The sequence below is a fragment of the Gymnogyps californianus genome, chromosome 11, assembly GCF_018139145.2.
Source record: "Gymnogyps californianus isolate 813 chromosome 11, ASM1813914v2, whole genome shotgun sequence".
In the NCBI taxonomy this organism is placed as follows: domain Eukaryota; kingdom Metazoa; phylum Chordata; class Aves; order Accipitriformes; family Cathartidae; genus Gymnogyps; species Gymnogyps californianus.
Genome location: NC_059481.1, coordinates 3,799,702 through 3,819,801, shown reverse-complemented (window position 1 = coordinate 3,819,801; position 20,100 = coordinate 3,799,702). Strand labels below are relative to the sequence as shown.

At 52.4% G+C, this 20,100-nt stretch overlaps 3 protein-coding genes across 6 annotated transcripts in view; 1 reads left to right on the top strand and 2 right to left on the bottom strand.

Moving 5' to 3' along the window:
- The window catches only part of ETFA (electron transfer flavoprotein subunit alpha), a 34,261-nt gene extending 30,141 nt beyond the window's left edge, over positions 1 to 4,120 (bottom strand). The window contains exon 1 of one of the 3 annotated variants that reach the window (XM_050903055.1): positions 4,054 to 4,120. In XM_050903055.1, the coding sequence (XP_050759012.1) occupies positions 4,054 to 4,071 (18 nt within the window). In that variant the 5' untranslated portion in view covers positions 4,072 to 4,120. Of the gene's footprint in view, positions 1 to 2,511; positions 2,553 to 4,053 lie in introns of those variants that run through there. The other 2 variants (XM_050903054.1, XM_050903056.1) reach the window with 2 other exon arrangements.
- Positions 4,121 to 12,034: 7,914 nt separating this feature from the next.
- On the top strand, positions 12,035 to 14,660 carry ISL2 (ISL LIM homeobox 2). Its single transcript, XM_050903554.1, has 6 exons — positions 12,035 to 12,092; positions 13,087 to 13,276; positions 13,469 to 13,728; positions 13,826 to 14,109; positions 14,216 to 14,386; positions 14,544 to 14,660. Exons 1-6 carry the CDS (start codon positions 12,035 to 12,037, stop codon positions 14,658 to 14,660), a joined length of 1,080 nt encoding a protein of 359 aa, XP_050759511.1.
- A 2,261-nt stretch (positions 14,661 to 16,921) lies between these two features.
- SCAPER (S-phase cyclin A associated protein in the ER) overlaps positions 16,922 to 20,100 on the bottom strand; it is a 169,124-nt gene continuing 165,945 nt past the window's right edge. For both annotated transcript variants that reach the window (XM_050903319.1, XM_050903320.1), the window contains exons 30-31: positions 19,346 to 19,397; positions 16,922 to 17,667 (exon numbers count right to left, since the gene is read on the bottom strand). In XM_050903319.1, coding sequence (XP_050759276.1) covers positions 17,573 to 17,667; positions 19,346 to 19,397 — 147 coding nt within the window. In that variant the 3' untranslated portion in view covers positions 16,922 to 17,572. The remainder of the gene's footprint in view (positions 17,668 to 19,345; positions 19,398 to 20,100) is intronic.

Here is a 20,100-nt window from a genome sequence, read left to right as displayed (position 1 = left end):
CTGACAGTTAAGACCACTTTCACCTGAAGATCTCCAACATCTTCATAAGAACATGCCTATTATCTTGTTTAAGTCAACCCTAAAGCATCTCTTGCCCCTCAAAAAAACATATTGCAGAAACAAATGCAACTTTTATTCTATCTGGACCTTTTAAACAACAGCAGAATCCTGAAATATTACACAAAGTAAAACAGTTTTCTTAAGAAACAGAGCGCCACAATGTCCTTCACTCTTTCACCCTGTTGCTGGGGTTTTTTTGAGGCAGCGTGGAAATAGAAGTGAGGGAGACCAAGAGATTCATTTATGACTTGAGACAGTCAAGACTAGCACTGCTTGCCCTTCATGAATATCCTTAAGATAAATTCTAACTTCAACACAGGTTGAATGACAACTGGATACAAAATTAAAGGCATGGGTATTATATCCACCTACAATCAACTTGGCCCCAAACTGCTGTGTAAGTCACATAAGAAGAAAAAAGAAAAAAACCCAACATTGTGAACAGGAAAAAAGGCAGACACTTGCTTATCTGATAAAAACGATAAAGAACAGAGAATGTTAAGAGAATACATTATCTGTTTGTTGTTTTATAAAGGTAGGAATGTTTGACCTCAAAATGCCCCTTAACTGTTAAGTCTGCAAGACAACTCTGATGACCACAATTTCATATCATTACAGGTTTGGGAGGGACCTCAAGAGCTCGTACAAAGCTATCCTCCATCAGATGCTAAACAACCATATCTGAGTTATTTCCAACATATCTGTCTAGCTTACTGTTAGTGTGTTCCACTGAAGAAGACTCCTAGGCAACCTATTCCAAAAACTTACTATCCTTTCAACTAGAAAGGATTTCTTAATGTCTATCTTAACTCTTCATAGCTATCCTAAATAGCTTTCTTGCAATTTAAGCCAACTGCTATTATTTTCTCATCCGTGGACTGGTGAAATGGCTTATTGCCACTTCTGCACCAATTTTTTGTGTACTTGCAGTCTCATATTCCTCCTCAGTCCTCCCATCTTTAAGTTATGCAACTCCAACTTTTCCTTGTTTCTCATACTTTACAGGTCTCTCACATCCTGTTTTTCTCTAGACTATTCACTCTTGGAACTGCATGAGCGTTAGCAGTGCTGAACTGGAGTTTGCTTTGCTTCTCGTGCAGACTACATTGTTACCCACACACTGAAGACACACACAATGCTTTATTGGCTTTATTTTATAAATTTATTACTTTAGATGCATATGGCTGAAAAACAAGGAGCTGACCTCATCTTACCAGGACATGAAACTGAATTGTGCAGTGATCATGAGAGCGAAGTATTATTTACATAGCAGTACCATATGTTCTAGGAGCTCCAGAGATCATCAAGACCTTTGCTCTGCAAAGCCTACAGCCTAACTGAAAGATGTCCATGATTACAACAGTTATAATTTTTAGATTAACTAAATCATGTATGTCCTGGTCTACCTCTGCTTTTCTTTTAAGCCATTCTTAGTACCTGAAACTGATTAATACATTCATAATTCCTATTTTAGAGCTGTACAGAACTGTAATACCTATAAAAGCCTTGGAGAGCTCAAAAAGAAAGTTGCGAGATTTAAAGCTATTTTAGAAGGGCTATTTACACACAGGTCTAGTGGAGGCAGTGTCACCTAATGCATGCTACAAGATCGAACAGATATTCAGGGACATTTCATAAATCATCTACTCAAATTAACCTTGAGTTCACCTAGTCATTAAATTTGGTAACATAGCCACCATGACACATTAAGCAGCAAACGGCCTCCAAAAGCCCAGCACTCCACCCAGCTGAGCAGTATGAAGGTCAATATTGAAAAGCAACAAGTGTTTCACATTAGCTTCATCCACCGGTTGTGACAGTTAAAGCAATCACATTTCTGCACAGCTGAGTTCCTGTGACTGAGAAACACTGTATTAACCTCTCAAAACCCCAGCAAGCCTCTCCTTGAGCCACAAATGTCTTTCTAACGTTGTTAGAGTTTGCAATAACAAACTCCAAGTCTCTTCCAGCTGTAAGGAAAGTACGCCTGTTCCTCAGCTAGTCCTGTACCAGGGTGGATGAGAGCGAGCACTCCGAGAAATTTAAGACTTCCTTTATGACTACGTTAGCTCTTCATACAGGACAACAATCCTCAACTCTCGCCTACAGTGAGCACTGGAACGGCCTTCTTAAGCAGCCGGCATCCACTCAGAAACTTTATTTTTAACAGCCACGGTGTGGGAGAGAAGCGGAGAAGTTCGGTCCCGGAGGCGCCTGGTGCTCGCCCCCCGGACACCCCCTCGGCCGCTGCTGCCGGGCGGGCCGACGGCGGAGCTCGGCCCCCCGCCCCGCCCCGCGCCACCTCTGCCCCACTGGGCACGGGCCCACACGGCCGGGGCGGAGGGAAGGCAACCGACCCCTCAGCACCCCGCCCCGGCCGCCGCGGCGGAGCCCCCCCCGGCCGCGGCCGAAGGGGCGCGCGCGCTTCCCGCCCTCCCCGCCCGCACTCACCGCCCGCCGCAAGCGCTGCGCCGCGACCGCCCGCAACATCGTTCCGCCGCCTCAGCCCTGCGCCGCTCTCGCGAGAGCCGCGCCCCACCCCGCCGCCTCATTGGCCGGAGCGGCGGGCCAATGGAGAGCGGCAGAGAGTGCCCCGTGGCCCCCCACCCCCGACGCCGGTCGGGGCGGCGCGCGCGGCGGCGGTTGCAGCGGCTCGTGCGGGACCGTTGGCGGGGGGCGCGCAGCACGGTTCTTTATTGCGGGCAGCAGAGAACTGGGATACATCAACACCGGAACCCGCCACTGCAGGGGCGGGGCGGGGCTCGGCTCGCGGGACCGCGCGGAGGGCTCGGCACCCCCCCACTCCCCGCTGTCCCACGGGCTGGGCCGGGGCCGGCACCTCGCCCTCACTGTTCGGGCGGTACCAGGAAGCAAGGCAAAATTGCTGCAGTTGTGAGGGGGCACGTACAGCTCCAGCGGAGCACCTCGAGGGGAAAGGGGCACCAGTCCATCCCGCAGCACGTGCGCCTTCCCGCCCAAACTGACTTGTCACCAACACCAGCCTTCTGCGGCCTCTTTTTTCCTTTTACCCCTGCACTGTTTCTGCAAAGAGTTAAAGCCCTTTAAAGACAAGAAAACAACAGGAAGTGGAGTTATGCGTGCAAATGCCAATGCTCCAGACAGATCCTATCCCAAGCCAATAAAAATGTGCCTTGCGAAGAAAAAGTAGGGGAAAGTCTTCATTTGCGGCTGCGGAGCCAGCAGAAGTCTGGGAGGCCACGGCCAGCGCAGGCAGGCTCTCAGCCCCGACCCTGGGGGCATGTCCAGGCCTGGGGCTGCCCACAAGTTGCCAGATCCCCCTGGTGTTAAGACACACAGCGAGAGCAAAGGAGGCGACATGGGGATGGAGTGCACAGCACACAGGAGAGGCCAGACATCACGGCGCTTCCCACACGTTGCAACCCACCAGTTGTCCAAACAGTCTGACAGCTTCAAAGACCAGTCAGGTAACACCAGCCCAGGACGGCATCCCCTCGCCAGTCCAGATTTACAGCTGCCTCATCCATACCCCTGTGTTTGGCCCTGCAATGGCATTGCAGAATAGCTCATTGGCTCCGAATAATTTATAGACCTTTATTATTATTATTTATTATTCTGATTTCTCAGAACCAAAGCAAGACATTTTGTGCCTGTCCCTTCCACAGCACCAGGGTGCCCCAGGGGCCAGGCTGGGACTTGCTGTTTTTTCCATATCTCCAGATTTTTTTCCAGGTGGCAAGGAGAGGGATTTAAAAAAATCAATGAAGCGAAATGTTTCAGGCCAAATTCACTGCTAAAGTATGTGAAAACCTGGTGTCCTGGAGAAGCTGGCAGGAGCCGCCATGCTGGAATAACCAGTCCGCCAGCCCAGGAGCCCTGAGCATGCATGGATTTGGGATGTTCCCGACTGATCTCCCATCCCAGAAATCGCTAGATAGCGAGCCACAAATGCAGCTTCTTCCTTCCCATCCTGAAGTGGTTTAGAGAAAAAAAAAAAAAACCAAAACAACAAACCTGAACAATTGTGGCCATTGGACCGTTCTCCCAAGAGCCAGCAGCGATCCGCAGCACGTCAGTGATTCGTTCTGCATTTCTGAGGCGCCCCCTAGAAAAGCAGAAGGCGAATTGATCAAAAAGGCTCTTCGGCTTTGCCACAGCCTTGGCACAGGATCACCCACCTCTAAAATTTATTCTGCCACATGATTTTCACATCAGATGCCAAAGAGGACTAGTGCTTTTCAGCAAAAGCTAACCAGGTCCAGCAATGCAAGCATCTGAATGGACAATTTACTTTGTCTCAAATCTCAAATGCCTCTATAGTAGAAGAAAAGCAGCTGTACTGCATATTCCAGCTTCCTGGCCCCGGAGCACTACCTAAACTCCCCAAGCCCCGAGAGAGGGCTGCGGAGGGAAGAGCTGAAGGAGGTGGCAAACCTCCTTCAGGGCCTGTGCCTGATTATACGGATTAAAGTAGCTCCAGGGCTGCTCTAACTTCTGCCCAGGCCTGGCTCCACCCTTCAGCCAGTCCCCAAAAAATGAAGAAAACAGAATGAGTATTTGGGGCTGCCTGTGCATCTCCTAGATTGAGCAAATGACCAAGTGGAAAAAAAAAAAAAGTTTTCATGAAGCTGAGGGGAAGGATGACTTTGCTGAAGTTGCAGGACACTGAGATAGGTTTGAGAAGAGGATAAATAATTGAAGCAGCTCTTTACCGGCAGTTTGAGAGATGGTTAAGGTGCAGCATAACTCTTTAGAGATGTGAAGTTTTATACAGTATAGAAATCCCTATCTGCACACTAGGTAATCCAACAAAAGGAGCAACAAAAGCAAAATAAGGATACAAAATAAGAACATTCTGGGTATCCTTAATTTGGCCATTAGGTCTTTTTAATTAAGGTGTTTTACTCATTAAAAGCGTGGCACGCAATTTCACAATCCTATTTTAAGCTCCAAAACTTCCAACATGCACATCTCATGGGGATAAAGTCTTTAATAAAAAGAAACAACACATGTACACCTAAAAACCCAAAAGCACAAAAATAAAAAAAAAAATCTCATTTGAGTTTGTTTCTTAATACCTCAGACCAAAACTAAAGTGAGCTACTATCAAAATTGACCTAATTGCATCATAGCTCAGAATAAATTGATCCTTTCACTATGTATCTGGCTTAATAGCATACATCGTATTTTCATGAGCAGAGTGACATCGCCACCCTTTAGGTCAGATTTCAAGGTGTAGTGTCACCAATCCAGAGACGTGACAGGCTTTTTATTATGTTTTCTAATTGTGATTCGAAACCTCAGTAACACTTCAGATGCACATAATCCTTATTGAAACTGGCTTGATGCGGATTACACCCTGAAGCACAAAGGAAGTCTTTATCACTTATGGCCAGTGTTTTAGGAGCTTATAACTGTAATCAGGTAGGAATTATATCAGCATGATCCATATTAGCTGAACGGTGGCAAAAAGCTTTTTTCTATTTGACCTTCCCACCTAGGGTATGACAATAATAAAAATGGTAAAACATGCAACAAACGGGTGCCGCTGAAGGTGGAGTCACTGTCCACTGCAGGCAGAGGATAGTACTTTGTATTTCAAAAGAAAAATTAGTCATTAATTAGTGGAAGCAGATCCTTGTATGGTGCATTGTTATCCAGGATTATTTCATTAGGATCTGCTGACCCAATTTCTGCATTGGAAAGGCAATTACATTTTTTCACACTATTGGGAGGGGGAAGAAGAAAAACAAATAGAAATCAATAACACAGATCGCTCAAACTTTTAAAAATGTGGTTGCAAACAAGAGCTGTATCGGTATCTCGACAAAAGCCAAATGAAACGAGAACCATTACGAATATGTAATCATGTCTCCACTAGAATTGGATTTTTGTTCCCTTAAAATACATAATTCCTAATTAAAACATATGGAATCCAGCTAATACAGCCTTATGACTAAGGGATTTAGTGAAGGGCAGGAATTTTTTTATTACTGCTATGATGGTCCCCTCTGTCACAGGTCATCCTTAGCTTACTCCTCCTGCAATCATCCTGGGGATAGCTGACTCAGATAAATTAAAAGAGCTTCATTTGGGAAGCTTCCCCAACACACACGAAAGGATTCGCCTCCTAATCTGTCAAAATCCAATAACGTTAAAGCAACTGCAACCTGCTTACGGCTCAGCGGGGCTCTCTGAGCCGATGGGCAGGACCCACAGCCCAGCACTGGACGGGCGGCAGCAAGGAGGGACGGGACAAAAACCCACCTTGGAAGCAGCAGCAGGAGAGATCTCTGCTGCTGAAGTATTTTGTGCCCGAGCACTGCAAGCTTGCATGTCCCAAGTGGTTCAGCCACCCCAGGACACTGCCTGTCCCCCTGCACTCACCCCTTCCCCGCAGCCACAAATATGGGACCCTCTGCACAATGTGGGACCTATCTCCCTGGGGCCCTGCTCTCTGCTCCTCATCCTCCCTGGCACAAAAATACCTCTCAACACATCTGACATTTGAGTTCCTTTATAATAAAACACCACCACAGGTGTGCTTAATGCTCTGCCCAGATCATCTTACAACCACTCACCTGTGTGTCTCAGATCAGCAGCTAGTCTTTCACGAGGCCTTACAGCAGCCCTCTGGATGAGGACAACACCATGAGCCCTATTTCCAAAGTGGGGGAAAGAACTCCCCCAAAGGCACCCCATAGCAGGGACAACCCTTCTACTGATACTGAGCCTACAAAACCACTACAGGCAGGTGTCTTCCCTTCCTTAGAAACTCTTCTCACTTGCTGGTCATTTGCATGTGCCAATCAAGTAATCAGAGAATCAGGGAGCAACACCGCATCACATTTGCTGCATATTCCTAGAGAACAAGATCACCAGTGGAATTAAAGAAGCCCCTTCTGCCGAGGTCATGGGTGAAAAGGGACCCTCATAACCTCCTGGAAGCAAAGGCTCAGGTTACCTTGGAAGGCAGCTTGTCCTGCCCAGGAGTGGCGATGGTGTGTGCGGAGGATGAGGGAAGCGATGCCGGCGGGGAGGGCTCTGCTCCCCTCCCAGTGCAGACACCTGTGATGGGCGTTTCGCGACCTGCCACCCTCCTCCGGCACGCAGCTCGCCTTGTCGCTAATGGGAGATGCGTGTAAAATTCACTGCCGAGTTAGAGCAGCATTATTTTTTAAACAGGTAGCTGCTTTTTCTGCCCATTACACTGCTGGAGAGGAATCCAGATGCCACTGTATTCCCGCTCGTGCCAGCCCAAGCCGTTCCTGAAGGGGCAGGGACAGCCAGCGCGTGAAATCACCCCAGGGGAACGGCCCTTTCCATGCCTGCAAGCACTTCAGGGAAAGTTGCTTTTTCCTTTTTTTCCTTCAGTTTCAGCTCAGTGAATAACACTTTAGTGCTAAGCGCAGCAGCTGCAATAGGCCTCTGTTTTCAGTGTTTTGGGACATGCTTGATTTTTTATTTTTATTGCAAAGCCTGTTGAGAGAGGAGCGCCTTCTGGTGAAGTTACCTGCAGCTTATGCCACCTGATGACGAAGGCTAATGCACTTCCCACTTGCCCTGTCACGAAGTCTAAGATGCTACAACTTACCCATTGCCTTTAATCCCACAGATAATGGCATAATGAGATCCAGCGGCTGGGGCTTGAACCTAAAATATACACTTAATTTGCCATTTCAGTGAAAGTAGTTAACAAGCAGGATGGCTTCGCAGGGAGCGGGGCAGCCTCTCCCGCAATGGCAGGACACATCAAGACCAGATGTAGCTCTGGGAGACATGACTGAGGTCAACCATAAATTAACAGGCTCACTGCAAGGGGAAGAAATAATAGTACTGGATCCAATTGCATGGTCTGGTATGAAGGAGGCCAGATGAGATGGGCCAATGAGTCCTTTCTGCACCCATGAACTTACTGAATCCTTCTTATTCAGAGGGGAAAAAATGGCAAGGGCTCCCTTTGCCATTTTACCATGGCTGATTCTTAATCAATAGCAGGGCTGGCAGTAGCTCTTGTGCAATACCACTTTCCCCAGAGCTGGGCCCTCTTCCCCTGCAATGCTCCCAACCCCTGCTGGTCTCAGAAGAATTGAGCCCAAAGCTCCACATAGCAATTCAAATGCATCACCAGACATTAGGCCACCGGGTTAACCACTGTTTAATTTCGTCACATTTGTTTGTGAGTTATGTACGTGCCTTTCTTTTGTCAACATCTCCTTTTAAAAAGGATATTGATTTTGTTTTCAAAGGCTCTCGAAAATAAAATGAATGACTACATTCTAAGGAAGAGTCATTTTCTCAACAGCTGTAAATAATTTATTGTTCGCAACCCACCCAGATCAAAAGATACTTCATCAACTGATGTGGCAAAATCTGGTGCAAGCTGCATTTCTATTATCTCAGATCCCATTAACCATTTGGAGCAGACTAAAACATAACTAGATCAATCCAGAATCAGATTAATATCCAATCCATAATCACATTAATCACAATCTGTCCATAATTAGCCATCAGATAATCCCATTGGACAGGAGGTGACATGCAGTATCCCATTATCTCATTAATTATCTATTTTCAGTATCAGACATTGTCCCCAAACACAAGGAGATGTTTTTTAAAGGAAAAATGGACAGGGAATTCTCCTTTTGCTACATCCTCCCCATTGAAGCCCCCAATGGTTCGACATTGGAATTTTACAACATTTCTTTGTTTTCACAAGTTCTGTTAGAACCAAGAGCTGTTTTTTTGAGAGATGTCATCTTTTTAAATAAAATATGATTATCTTAGGAAGATGGATAAATAAAACATTTGTTTTATGTGAACAAGTTTATGAAAGAAAAGAAAACCCTTCATCAAAGGTTTTAATGGTAACATGATAACAATAGCTTTGCAATGCTAAATCTTATTGCAGATGGTTCCTGTCCTTTTTTGTAATGTAAGTGAAATTGTGTTCCATCTGTTTTAATTTTATAATGGACTTAATCCATGGCTGGCTCTGAAAGAATCAGCATTTACTGCCTTTGCAATCTGCTGCAAACAAAAAAATTGTTACCGTTTCCCCGTTCTAGAGGGAACTTGTATTTCTATTTGGGAGCAAAAACCAAAGAGTTGCTCCGTAGAGAGTGGGAAGCGCTGTTAGCCAGCCTCACCCTGCGGCCAGGCAGTCCTTGCCAGCTCTCACACCAAACCCAACCGGAATTACCCCGAAAGCGATTGGAAGCTCTGGACACTGGGTGGAGGAGAGCAAGGAGTAATCAATGTGTCAGGAGAGATTGCATTTGGTTTTGACTAGCAAATGCTTCCAGCAGTTCCAAGCGACCTGAAAGCGGTTTTCCAGAGGTCCCTCCTGACCTGAATTATTCTATGATTTTATGATGTGCTTTCCCTTACCCCCTCCCAAATGAACCAACAATTAACCTGTTTGTAAAATGTGGTGGTATCGGGCTGGTTTTATGCCTCTTGGCATTACCTGTAGTCATTTTATAGTTTTTCATACATCACCTAGAGGAGGTTCAGGGCTTTCAGCATTTCCCTGGCAAGTCCTTTTTTGGGGTTTTCTACTAAACTGCCCATGCAGCACTGCCTGCCCGGTCACGAACTGAGTCCAGTCCCACCGTACCTGCCTGGTGTCTGCACACTGCTCTGTACTGACATAGGTGTGCCTGCAGCACAGCGTTGTGCCGCTTTGGACAAGTTTGGCTGGCTCAGCTGTAACCTTTCCTATTCCTAAACTGGTGGGAGGTTTGGGAGAGCAGAGAGGACCCTGCCCTCGAGTGAGAAAAGGGTGATGCAACATGGAGCATCCCTGCCAAGCTGCTGTATTCTTAGACGTGTCTCATTCTCCTATCACTCTGACATTTTATTTTTGCATTTTATTGTTAACACATGCAGATACTGACTCACTCAGGACTCCGTGGATTCCGGCTCAGACTGAAGTCACCCTTCTGCACCCCCTTTCCTGCCAGGCGCCCAGGCATGGGCAGGACACCCCGTGCCGCTCCACGGCTATGGCAGCGCTGTGGAGGTTCCCGTCACCCATCCCACATCACCCCAGTTTGAAGAGCCAGCCAAACTTTTCCAATGCCCTTTGCATCGCTCACCTCCCAGCTCAGCTCTGCCGCTGGCAAACGAGCCATGCTAACAGCAAGTAGCGGTCGGACCACAAACGCTGGACAGGCGCCATGGCCACCCTGCCACTGCCACGCAGGCAAGGGACACGTGGGCTCGCCCTGCCCTGAGGGTGTCATTGCCGCACCGCACCCTCTGCACCTTCATACATGCAGGGGGGGGCAGTGATGCCAAAATCCCCTGGCAACACATGCCCCTGCTGAAATGGGTACCCCAAACGCTCTCCTGCTTCCCCCCTCGACTCTTGCGCAAACTTAAATGTTTGCTTTCAACGTTTGGGGTCCTCGAAGGCGTAGCAGGGGCTGTGGTCGGGCTGGGGAGAGTGGGTCAAATAGTCAAACGCCCGTGATCCAAATCGTCCTCTCCCCCTCCTCAGCTTCTGGGGTTGCATACCTACAGGGTGCCTGACTTGTACAAAAACCAAGTGCTTCAGCTGGAAAACCCATCCTGCCTCCCTCCTCCGAGCAAAATGAGCACAGCCTGCCCTTCCTGAGCCAAAATTTAAAGTCACCATGTCCTTCCCAAGCCATACAGGTTGGTCTATGCCTGTCGAATTCCGTGTGTAAAATGAAAAAGGTGATTGTGTGGAGGAGAGGGACAGGACCGAAGCCCCAAGACAGCAGCAATCTCAATTCCAGCATGTATAAGCTTTCACGGACCTTTTGAGCTACTCGTGCCGCTGTGCTGCGAATTCTTTGGGAATTTAAAACTGAGTCAAAGGCCGCTGAAGTGCTCTCCCTATTTTTCTGCTAATGCACAGGAAGCCCATGGAGACTGGGGGGAAAGAGCGAGGAAAAATGAATAGAAGGGATAAAAAAGCAACAGGAGAGGTTCAGCTGCAGGAACAGCATGGGATCAGGTGCATGAAAATGCGGTAAAATACTATTTTTTCCTCTAATTTCAACTCATCACGCGGCTGCTGCCCGGGACGGCCGCCCCGATGATGACGGCCGTCCAGTTCGGGTCCGTCGGGGCGGCCGTTCCGCGCACGCCCCCCAGCAGGGAATCTCTCCGCCGGCGCGCAGCCTTTACCGGGCGGCCGCCCCGCAGCCCCCTTCCCGTCTGCAGCGGGGATGCGCCTCCGCGCAGCGCCGGGGACTGTCCCGCCGCGCCCGTCCGCGGGCACCTGCCTGCCGCACGCCGAAACGCAGGGAAAAGGGACAACGAAATAAAAGGCGAAAGAGAGGGGAAAGAACAGAAAAAGGGAAAAAAAAGGAGAAAATAAAAGGCGAAATAAAGGTCAAGGAAAATAATAGGGAAAACAGAGGGGAAAAAAGCTAAAATGAATCTCCATCTCCTCGGGCTGCTGATGCCGCCGTTCCCTCCGCGTACAGGGCCGGGGCGCACGGCGCCGGCCACCGCGCCAGGCGGTCGGAGGGTCCCGCGGGCGGCCGCGGCTGCCGAGTGAGTCCCGCGGCTGCCCGGTGCGCAGGGCGCTGAGGCGCGCACCCACCGCCCCCGCGGAGGAGCTTCTGCCGCGGCGCACAGGGCTACCCGCACCGCCCGAGCCGGCGTCGGGCCACGCCAAGCCGGGCTCCCGCGGGGCGGCGTGGGGGGAGTCCGCGCCGCTCCGCACCGCTCCGCGCCCCGCCGCGCGCCACCGCGCGCCCATTGTTCACCACGGCCAATCCGCGGGCGCCCTCCCCGCGGCCGCCAATCGCCTCTGGGGGCCGCGCGGTGAGGTCAGCACCGCCCCCCCCCCCCCCCCGCCCCGGCGGCCGGTGCGCGCTGACATCACGGCGCGGCCCGGCGGGGCGGGCCCGGGGGGGCGGGCGCGGCCCCCGCCCCGCGCGGCGCGGGTAGTGGTGGAGCGGCGGCGCCGCATCCCGCATCGCGCATCGCGGCCGGTGCGCAGGGGGCCGCCCGCATGGTGGACATCCTCCTCCCGCGGCCGCTCCCGGGCGCCATGGGGGAGCCCTCCAAGAGTAAGTGCGCGCAGCGCAGCGCGGCGCAACGCGGCGCCGGGGCGGGCGGGCGCGGCGGGGCGGGCGCGGGGCGCTGCGGGACGCTGCGGGACCGAGCTCCGCGCCGCCGCTGCCGTCGGGCGGGCTGGCGGCCGCCGCGCCGCCCCGGACCCGCGGGCGCGGTGACAGCGCCGGGAAGGGCTGCGGCACCGCGGCGGGCGCGGGGGGCTGCGGGCTCGGCCCGTGGCATCTGCGGTGCCGCTATTCCCGTTCGTGCCCAGCGCTCCCCGGCCCAGCTGGCTCCGTTTCTCACCGAATGCCTGTCCTTTCGGCTGTCCGCGCTGCTGATCTCATTTCTTTCTGCTGTTTCCATTTCTTTCTTTCCTTCCCTCTTTCTCTGCCCGTGTTTCCGTTTTTCTTTCTTTCTTTCTCTCTTTCCGTGTTTCGGTTTGCCTTTCTTTTTTTTTCATTTCTCTTTCCGTTTTTGTTTATTTCTTTCTCTTTCTGTTCTTCTGGTTTTGTTTGGGTTTATTTCTCTTTATGTCTCTTTGATTTCTTGTCTCTTACTGTTTTCATTTGTCCATGTTCCCGTTTTAATTGTCTCTTTCTGTTTTTTTTGCTGGTTTTGGTTCTCTTTCCGTCATTCCGTTTTTCTTTCTTTTTCTTTCTTTCAGTTTTTCCTCAGTTTTTGTTTTAGTGTTTCTGTGTTTCTGCTTTTATTTCCTTTCCCGAAATTGTAGTTTTATGTCTCTGTCTTTCTGCATTTATTTCCCTCGATCAAGTTTCTGGTTTTTTATTTCTGGCTGTATTTATTTCTCTCCTTTCCTGTTTCCATCCTTTCTTTCCCTCCGTGTTTCTGTCTTTATTTCTCTTTCTTCCTATTTTGGGGGGGGGGGGGGGGGGGAGAAAAGAAAAAAGGAAAAAAAGTTTAAAAAAAAAGTGTCTTTCCCTAATTCCTGGCGCTTCTGCTCTTGCACGTCGCTGCCGCTGACCGTGCCCCGCTCGCTCCCGGCAGGGCGGCCGGGGCTGGCCCTGTGCGCGGGCTGCGGGGGCCGCATCCAGGACCCCTTCCTGCTGCGGGTGTCGCCGGACCTGGAGTGGCACGTCGCCTGCCTCAAGTGCGCCGAGTGCGGGCAGCCCCTGGACGAGACCTGCACATGCTTCCTGCGCGACGGCAAGGCCTACTGCAAGCGGGATTACAGCAGGTGACCCCGAATGCGCCGACGCTCGTTAAAAAAAAGCCCCAAACCAAAACCCGAAAAAGCACAAAAGCCCCTTAACCCCCCCCCCCCCCGAATTTCCCCCAAACGAAAACCTGACTCTCGGCCGCTGCCCGCCGCCCGGAGCCGCCCCGACGGCGCGGCCGCGGGCCCTGAAGGCGCGTCGCGTCCCCGCAGGCTCTTCGGCATCAAGTGCGCCCAGTGCCGGGCGGCCTTCAGCAGCAGCGACCTGGTGATGCGCGCCCGCGACCACGTCTACCACCTGGAGTGCTTCCGCTGCGCCGCCTGCGGCCGCCAGCTCCTGCCCGGCGACCAGTTCTGCCTGCGGGAGCGCGACCTGCTCTGCCGCGCCGACCACGGGCCGCCCCCCGACGGTGCCGCCGCCCGCGGGCCGCGCAGCCCCGCGCTGCCGCCGCCCGCCGCCGCGCACCTCGCAGGTACCGGCTCCCCCTCGGGGCGGGCGGCGGGGGGGCGGGGGGGCTGCGGCGGGCGGGCGGCGGCGCTGACGGTGCGCGCCCTCCCCGCCCGCCGCAGAGCCCGTGCCCGGGCGGCCGCCCGCCCCGCGGCCGCCGGCGCACAAGGCGGCGGAGAAGACCACCCGCGTGCGGACGGTGCTGAACGAGAAGCAGCTGCACACGCTGCGGACCTGCTACGCCGCCAACCCGCGCCCCGACGCCCTGATGAAGGAGCAGCTGGTGGAGATGACGGGGCTCAGCCCCCGCGTCATCCGCGTCTGGTTCCAGAACAAGCGCTGCAAGGACAAGAAGAAGTCCATCCTCATGAAGCAGCTCCAGCAGCAGCAGCACAGCGACAAGACGGTGAGCGCCCGCCCGCCCCGCCGGGGAGGGAGGTGGGGGGGGGCGGAGGGGGTCCCGGGCCGGCAGGCTCGGGCAGCAGCCGCGCTGAAGCCCCGTGTGCCCGCAGAGCCTGCAGGGCCTCACCGGGACGCCGCTGGTGGCCGGCAGCCCCATCCGCCACGAGAGCGCCGTGCAGGGCAGCGCCGTGGAGGTCCAGACCTACCAGCCGCCCTGGAAGGCGCTCAGCGAGTTCGCCCTGCAGAGCGACCTGGAGCAGCCCGCCGCCTTCCAGCAGCTGGTGAGCCGCGCCGCACCGCACCGCACCGCACCGCACCGCGCCGCCCCGTCGGGCCGCGGGGGCCGGGCAGGCCCCGGCCCGCCGGGCCCGGGCGCTGCGGGAGGGGGACGGGGCGGGGGGGGACCGCGCCGGGCCCTCACCGCCGCTGCTCCCCCAGGTCTCCTTCTCCGAGTCCGGCTCCTTGGGCACCTCCTCCGGCAGCGACGTGACCTCGCTGTCCTCCCAGCTCCCCGACACTCCCAACAGCATGGTGCCCAGCCCGGCCGAGACGTGAGGCGGCCCGGCCGCCCGCCGCCGCGGGACTTCCGCATGCCTGCGCTCCCTGCATGAGACACCCGGCCCCGGGCCGCTCCCAGAGCGCCGGACAAACGCCTTTGTTTTTTAATTATTCTTATTTAAAAACAAACAAAAAATATGTTACTGACGGCCAAAAAAGCACCGGGATCCTCGCTGCCTTCACCAGACCGGAGAGAGAGCCCCCGCCCTGGTTATTTCGTTGTTTGGGTTTTTTTTCCCTGCGGATTTCGATGTTTCTTTTCCCCAAAGAAACGCGGATTTCCCCGCTGGAGCCCGGCACGGTGACAGGCTGCCTCGCCCGCCGCTTGCGCCGGGGACGGCTTTTCTTCCCTTTTTGGAAGGGAAAAGGAAAAGAAATACAAAAGGGGGAGAGACTCCCCCGGCGTGCGCGCCTTCCCGCGGCCGCGGAGCCGGCCTGGCCCTCCCTCCGCGGAGCCGCGCCGTCCAGCCTCATCTCACGCCGATGCCTCTCCCGGGCCGCGGCGCCCGGCCCCGCACGATCGCTGGAAAAACGGGACACGGAAACGAGACTTTTTAACGGGAAAACCAGTACTAATAATGTTAAGTTATCAATGGACGGAGGACGGATTGTTTGAGCCTTTAACGAACAAAAGTAAGTTATTGTTATTTATTGTCAGAGTCAGCGGTTGAATAGTGGGATTAAATATTTTGGACTTAATAAAAAAAGAGAAAAAAAGAAAAGGAAAGGATTGAAACGAAAAAAAAAAGGGGCGGGAGGGCGGCGGAGGGGCTCGCCGTGCGCGGAGCCGCGCTGCCGGCCGGGTCGGGGCGCGGAGCGGGCGCGGGTCGGGGCGCGGGTCGGGGCTCGGAGCGGGGCGCGGAGCGGGTCGCGGGTCGGGGTGCGGGTCGGGACGGACGCAGCCCCGGCTTTGCCGGCACGGCCTCCCGCACCGCGCTAATCGGCTTTCCCGACCGGGGCCGCTTATTTATAGCCGGGGAGGCGGAGCGCAGGTTTCCCTTTCGGAGCAGCCCCCGGGCCCGGCCGGGTCGTGCCCGCACCTGCCGCGGTGCGGGGCCGCCTCGCCTCCTCCCCGGGGGCGGCGGGGGCCTCGGCCGCGGGGGCTCCCCCGGGGCGGCGGCGGCGAGGCGAACCGTCCCCTCGCGCGTGTTCATCCCCCCGTCTAGACGCAGGCGGCGGCTCCTTATCTGCTTTCGGCATCACTTGGGAGCGCGGCGGGGGCCGCCCCGGCTCCCGCTCCCTCCCCGTTACCCGGGCGGGAATGCGCTCAGGGCCGGCTCCCGACGGGATCGCAGGCCCGGGCAGCCTTAAACCACGGCGAGCCGCCCCCTCGTCCCCATCCCCGGGCAATCGGGCCCGCACCCTCGGGGAGCGGGAGGGGAGCTGGGCCCTACCCGAGCCCCCCGGGCTGCAAGGGGATGATGGGCAGCGCGGCGCCGGGGTGGGGACGGCTCCCCCACCCCCGGGGGGGGCTGAGGAGGCGGGTGTGCGAGGACGGGGCCCCCCCCGGGCGAGCTGGCCCGCGCGGCCGACCCGCAGTTGCCGTCGGGGTGCACGGAGCAGCCCGGGCTGCCGGCGACGCGCCGGCGGGAGAGGCGAAGGGGCCGCCACAGCCAGGGGCGCCTCTGCTGCCGCCGGGGCGGGCGGCCCCCCTGGCCCGGGGACAGGTGGGAAGGGGATCTCCCGCCCCCCCAACCCCGCCGCAGGGCCCCCGCAGTTACCTGGCTCCGGCCGGGTCGGGTTTCAGCTCCCCGCGGTCTCCCGGGCGCAGACTGAAGCAAGCCGTTTCCGTCACCTGGGAGCGGGGCCGCCCGGGCCGTAAAATCGCCTGGGCGGAGGCGGCCGGGGGACCCGAGTCCCCGCGGAGCCCTCGCTCCCCCCTCAGGCAGCGCGGCGGCCTCGCCTCAGGCAGCGCGGCGGCCCGGCCGGGCGGGTCAGGAGTGCCGCCGCCGGCTCAGGTACGTGCCGGGCCGGGCCTGGCCGCTGGGGCCGGCGAGGGGGCCGCGGCCCGAGGCCGCGAAGAGGGGACAGTCCCGGTCCCTGCGGCCGTGAGCCGCCTGTAGCCCGGGATCGGCGCGGCGACGCCGCCGGCGCCTTGCCTGAGGAAGTCTCGTCCCCGCCGCGCGGGGCCCGGGCCGTCCCGCGCCCCCTCACAGCCGCTCCCCGCGCGCGGGCCGTGCCCAGGGCAGCAGCCGCCGCCGCCGGGGCCTTCGGTGAGAGGCGCGGAAAATAAATCTTGCTGAGACACGCCGCCGTTTTTACGCTTTAATTTTGTTTCATGGAACCTTCACCGTTAAGAGAACATCACGAGGTTTAAACAAGCGTTATTAAAGTCTTATCGAAACGTTAAAAATGCGTGTGGTTTAAAAAAATCTGTATTATGTGACTTGTCCCAAATCACCAAAAAATTATAAGCGAACTTTCCTCAGAGCCAAATCTGAAAAATTCTTTAGACTTTTGATTAACTGGAAAGACATCTTAGGATTCTTTTTTTTTTTTTTTTCTCTCTGAGCCTTGTGTTGCTTATGGTAATTCAAACACACCAACATTTGTAACGCAGAAGTCACACTACAGACAGAATAAGTTATTTTATTACAAGATACATAGAACATATTTTCTCTATTTGCAATCTTATTTCAGCAGTTCTGCAGTGCAAGTACCACCACATCACAGGGCAGAAAATACCCAAGTCATGACATAGGATATGCGAATGAAATAAACTCAAATTATCAAAATTACAAAACAGAACTTGAAAGTATCTACAGTACTTATGATATAAATAGTGCAAATTATATATCTACAGCGTGTTTAGAGTATCAAAAACTTTTCGGAATAGCCTTTTAAAGAAGGTAGTCAGCAGGAACTGGTCAGCATGACGATGTTAGGGATTTTAAAACCAAATACTACACTTATTTTTTCAAGAAGAACTGTCGAGCTTCTTCCCAGGACTGGCGGGGGAATCTGTTGGACAGCTCAAGATAATCTTGAGAATTGAAAAATTTTTCTGTTGAAGACAGAACATAAAATTACAAAGTTATTCCCTCTTAAGATAAGATGGCAATAAAACAAGAATAATGAACGCACAGCCAAGTCAAGATACGTCAAGTCATTTACTCCCTTCCCCTTACCAAAAACTTCTCAAATCATGGGATGATACTTCTGTGGAGCCCCGGACATTGAGGTTTGGCTTTAAAAATGGGGGCAGAGGGCTCTGATGAGCAAAGGCTTAGATTTTTAAGCTTCTGGATCAGGCTCTCTGCTTTACGCATCGGAACATTATACATCTTCACATATTTTATGTTCTTGGACCCACCGGGGACCAACTCAGCCTCATTCAAGTTTGGGCAGCCTCAGCGGCGCGCTCTCTGCTTAGCAGTTTCTTTTTCCATAAAGGGCTGCAGAGGAGTTTTGCTCTCTGATTCCCCCAAAGCTCACAGCGTGATTACAAATGCAGCTTTTACTCCTACGAGTACTGCTGGTGACGTGAACCGGACTACGCATGCGTGCACAGGTTTGTGGGCTCAGGCCCTTCAAGCAGCATGTTGCAGGGCAGCACCCAACAATGAAGTTTCCACTTTCAAGTTTTATTCCCAGCAGCGTTATTGTTCCCATTTGTTTTTTGGGGACACCATCCTTCACATTTAAGTGATATAATGGATAAAAATAATCCTGCTTATACTATTATAAAGTCAGCTTTTTTGCAAGTGAGGAATGTTTAGAAATCACACTCACATGTCACCACATAGTCATCTTTGTTTAAAAGTTCATCCAGTTTGAATAGTGAAAATAAAAAGCAGTTTTCCACTTGGATTTCAGATGTTTCTCAAGCAGACTCTCATGCAAGCACAATCCTGGAAAGTTTGTGCTGCAGACACTGCACAAGGCTGCTTCAGACTAAGAGGTACAATGTTGACAGTAAAAATCTCCATAAAGTTATGTTAATTTTATATTTTATAATTTTTTTTTTTAAACACAAAGCTTACATTTTAGACCTAGAACTGCTCATCTTCTGCTAAATGTTCAGCAAAATGGCAGTGGATTTCTGCTTGCTATTAGGGAGAAATGACTGTCCGAGTGACGTACTTTATGCAAAATACGGGCGACTCAAGACCAGATTGCCATCAACACACTTGAATTTCAGAAGTGTTTAACAAGTAATAGCTATCTTAGCTGAGAATCTTTCAAATGTTTAGCCTAAAGAGGTTAACTGCATTTTACACAATATTTACAACAACTGAGGGAAAAAAAAATTGCAACTCTTCTGCAAACTGACAAACTTTACAGGATAATTACAAGACAGTATTTTACTAATTTTTGGCTCCCCAGGTGTATCGGCATGGCTGTATGGCTTCTGCAACCTAAAACTTTTGAAGGTAGCCTTTGTGACAGCTGACTAAATATGTGCATGTACAGTATCACATTTTAAGACATGATACCACATAGCATTTAATATAGATTAACAGCCTGAATTCCTGATACAATGAGCAGCAGACTGGAAGACATGTACGTTTAAGTCAGAATGTAAGTTCGGGAGCCTCTCCCCAAACTGTAAAATCATGTCGCAATTTACTACATTTCTTTCCTCGTGATGCAGATTCAAAACATTTAAATCACAGTAAAATATAATATCTACACATTTTGTTATTCAGTTGCTACTCTGTTACATTTCATTGGAGACGTACCCCTCTGCTGAGATAACTGATTATCCGTTTGGCCTGAACTCTGTGCAAAATCCTACAGGGGGAAAAAAAAAAAAAAAAAAAAAAAAAAGAAAGCCGGCATCAGGTTTTCAGATCTTACATCTGAGGAATTAAAACAACATTTTTAAGTCTTCACGGTCACTCAAAAGTACTAATACTTTATGAAATCTGTAAATTAGCAAACTCTGGCTTGTTTGCTACATATCATAACAGAATACTGCCAGCACTTAAATTCTATAATATACAGTGGATTTTTACACCTTCATTTATACTTTTTTTGAAAAACATATACTTTTAATACACAACAGAAAAACCAAGGTTTTAATATCTTCTTAGGAAATAGTTATTATCATGACTTTTAATTTAAGAGAACTATACTATAGCTGTGTTTCTTTAAAACAAATGGTGGTTTAGATTTATGCTCCTGACTCCAAATACACTCTTACAATTATCCCAATTTCATCGGCTGTGCCTCCCAGTGACCCAGGAACCTGAGGTCCTGATCTCCTGAGAGCAAGCGAAGTTCTTCCACAGAGGTGATTAGCTCCGGCCAACGCTGCAGCCAGCTGTGCAACCAGCTGAGGTGCAGTTAATCTAAGGGCCCAACGCGATGTGCGATCCCTGCTGCTGTCAGACGGGATGCTGCATCCTCTGGAGTCAGCAAGGACACTGACTTCGCTTGGAACAACGCAGGATTATGCAAGTCAGCTGCCCCAGTACGGAGAGGGCTTTTAGGA

Bases quoted from the DNA above. Each gene is read 5' to 3' on its own strand.
- ISL2 (XM_050903554.1), top strand. From the start codon at position 12,035: ATGGTGGACATCCTCCTCCCGCGGCCGCTCCCGGGCGCCATGGGGGAG. The intron at 12,093-13,086 runs GTAAGTGCGCGC...CGCTCCCGGCAG, and splicing joins CATGGGGGAGCCCTCCAAGA to GGCGGCCGGGGCTGGCCCTG. The intron at 13,729-13,825 runs GTACCGGCTCCC...CGCCCGCCGCAG, and splicing joins CGCCGCCGCGCACCTCGCAG to AGCCCGTGCCCGGGCGGCCG.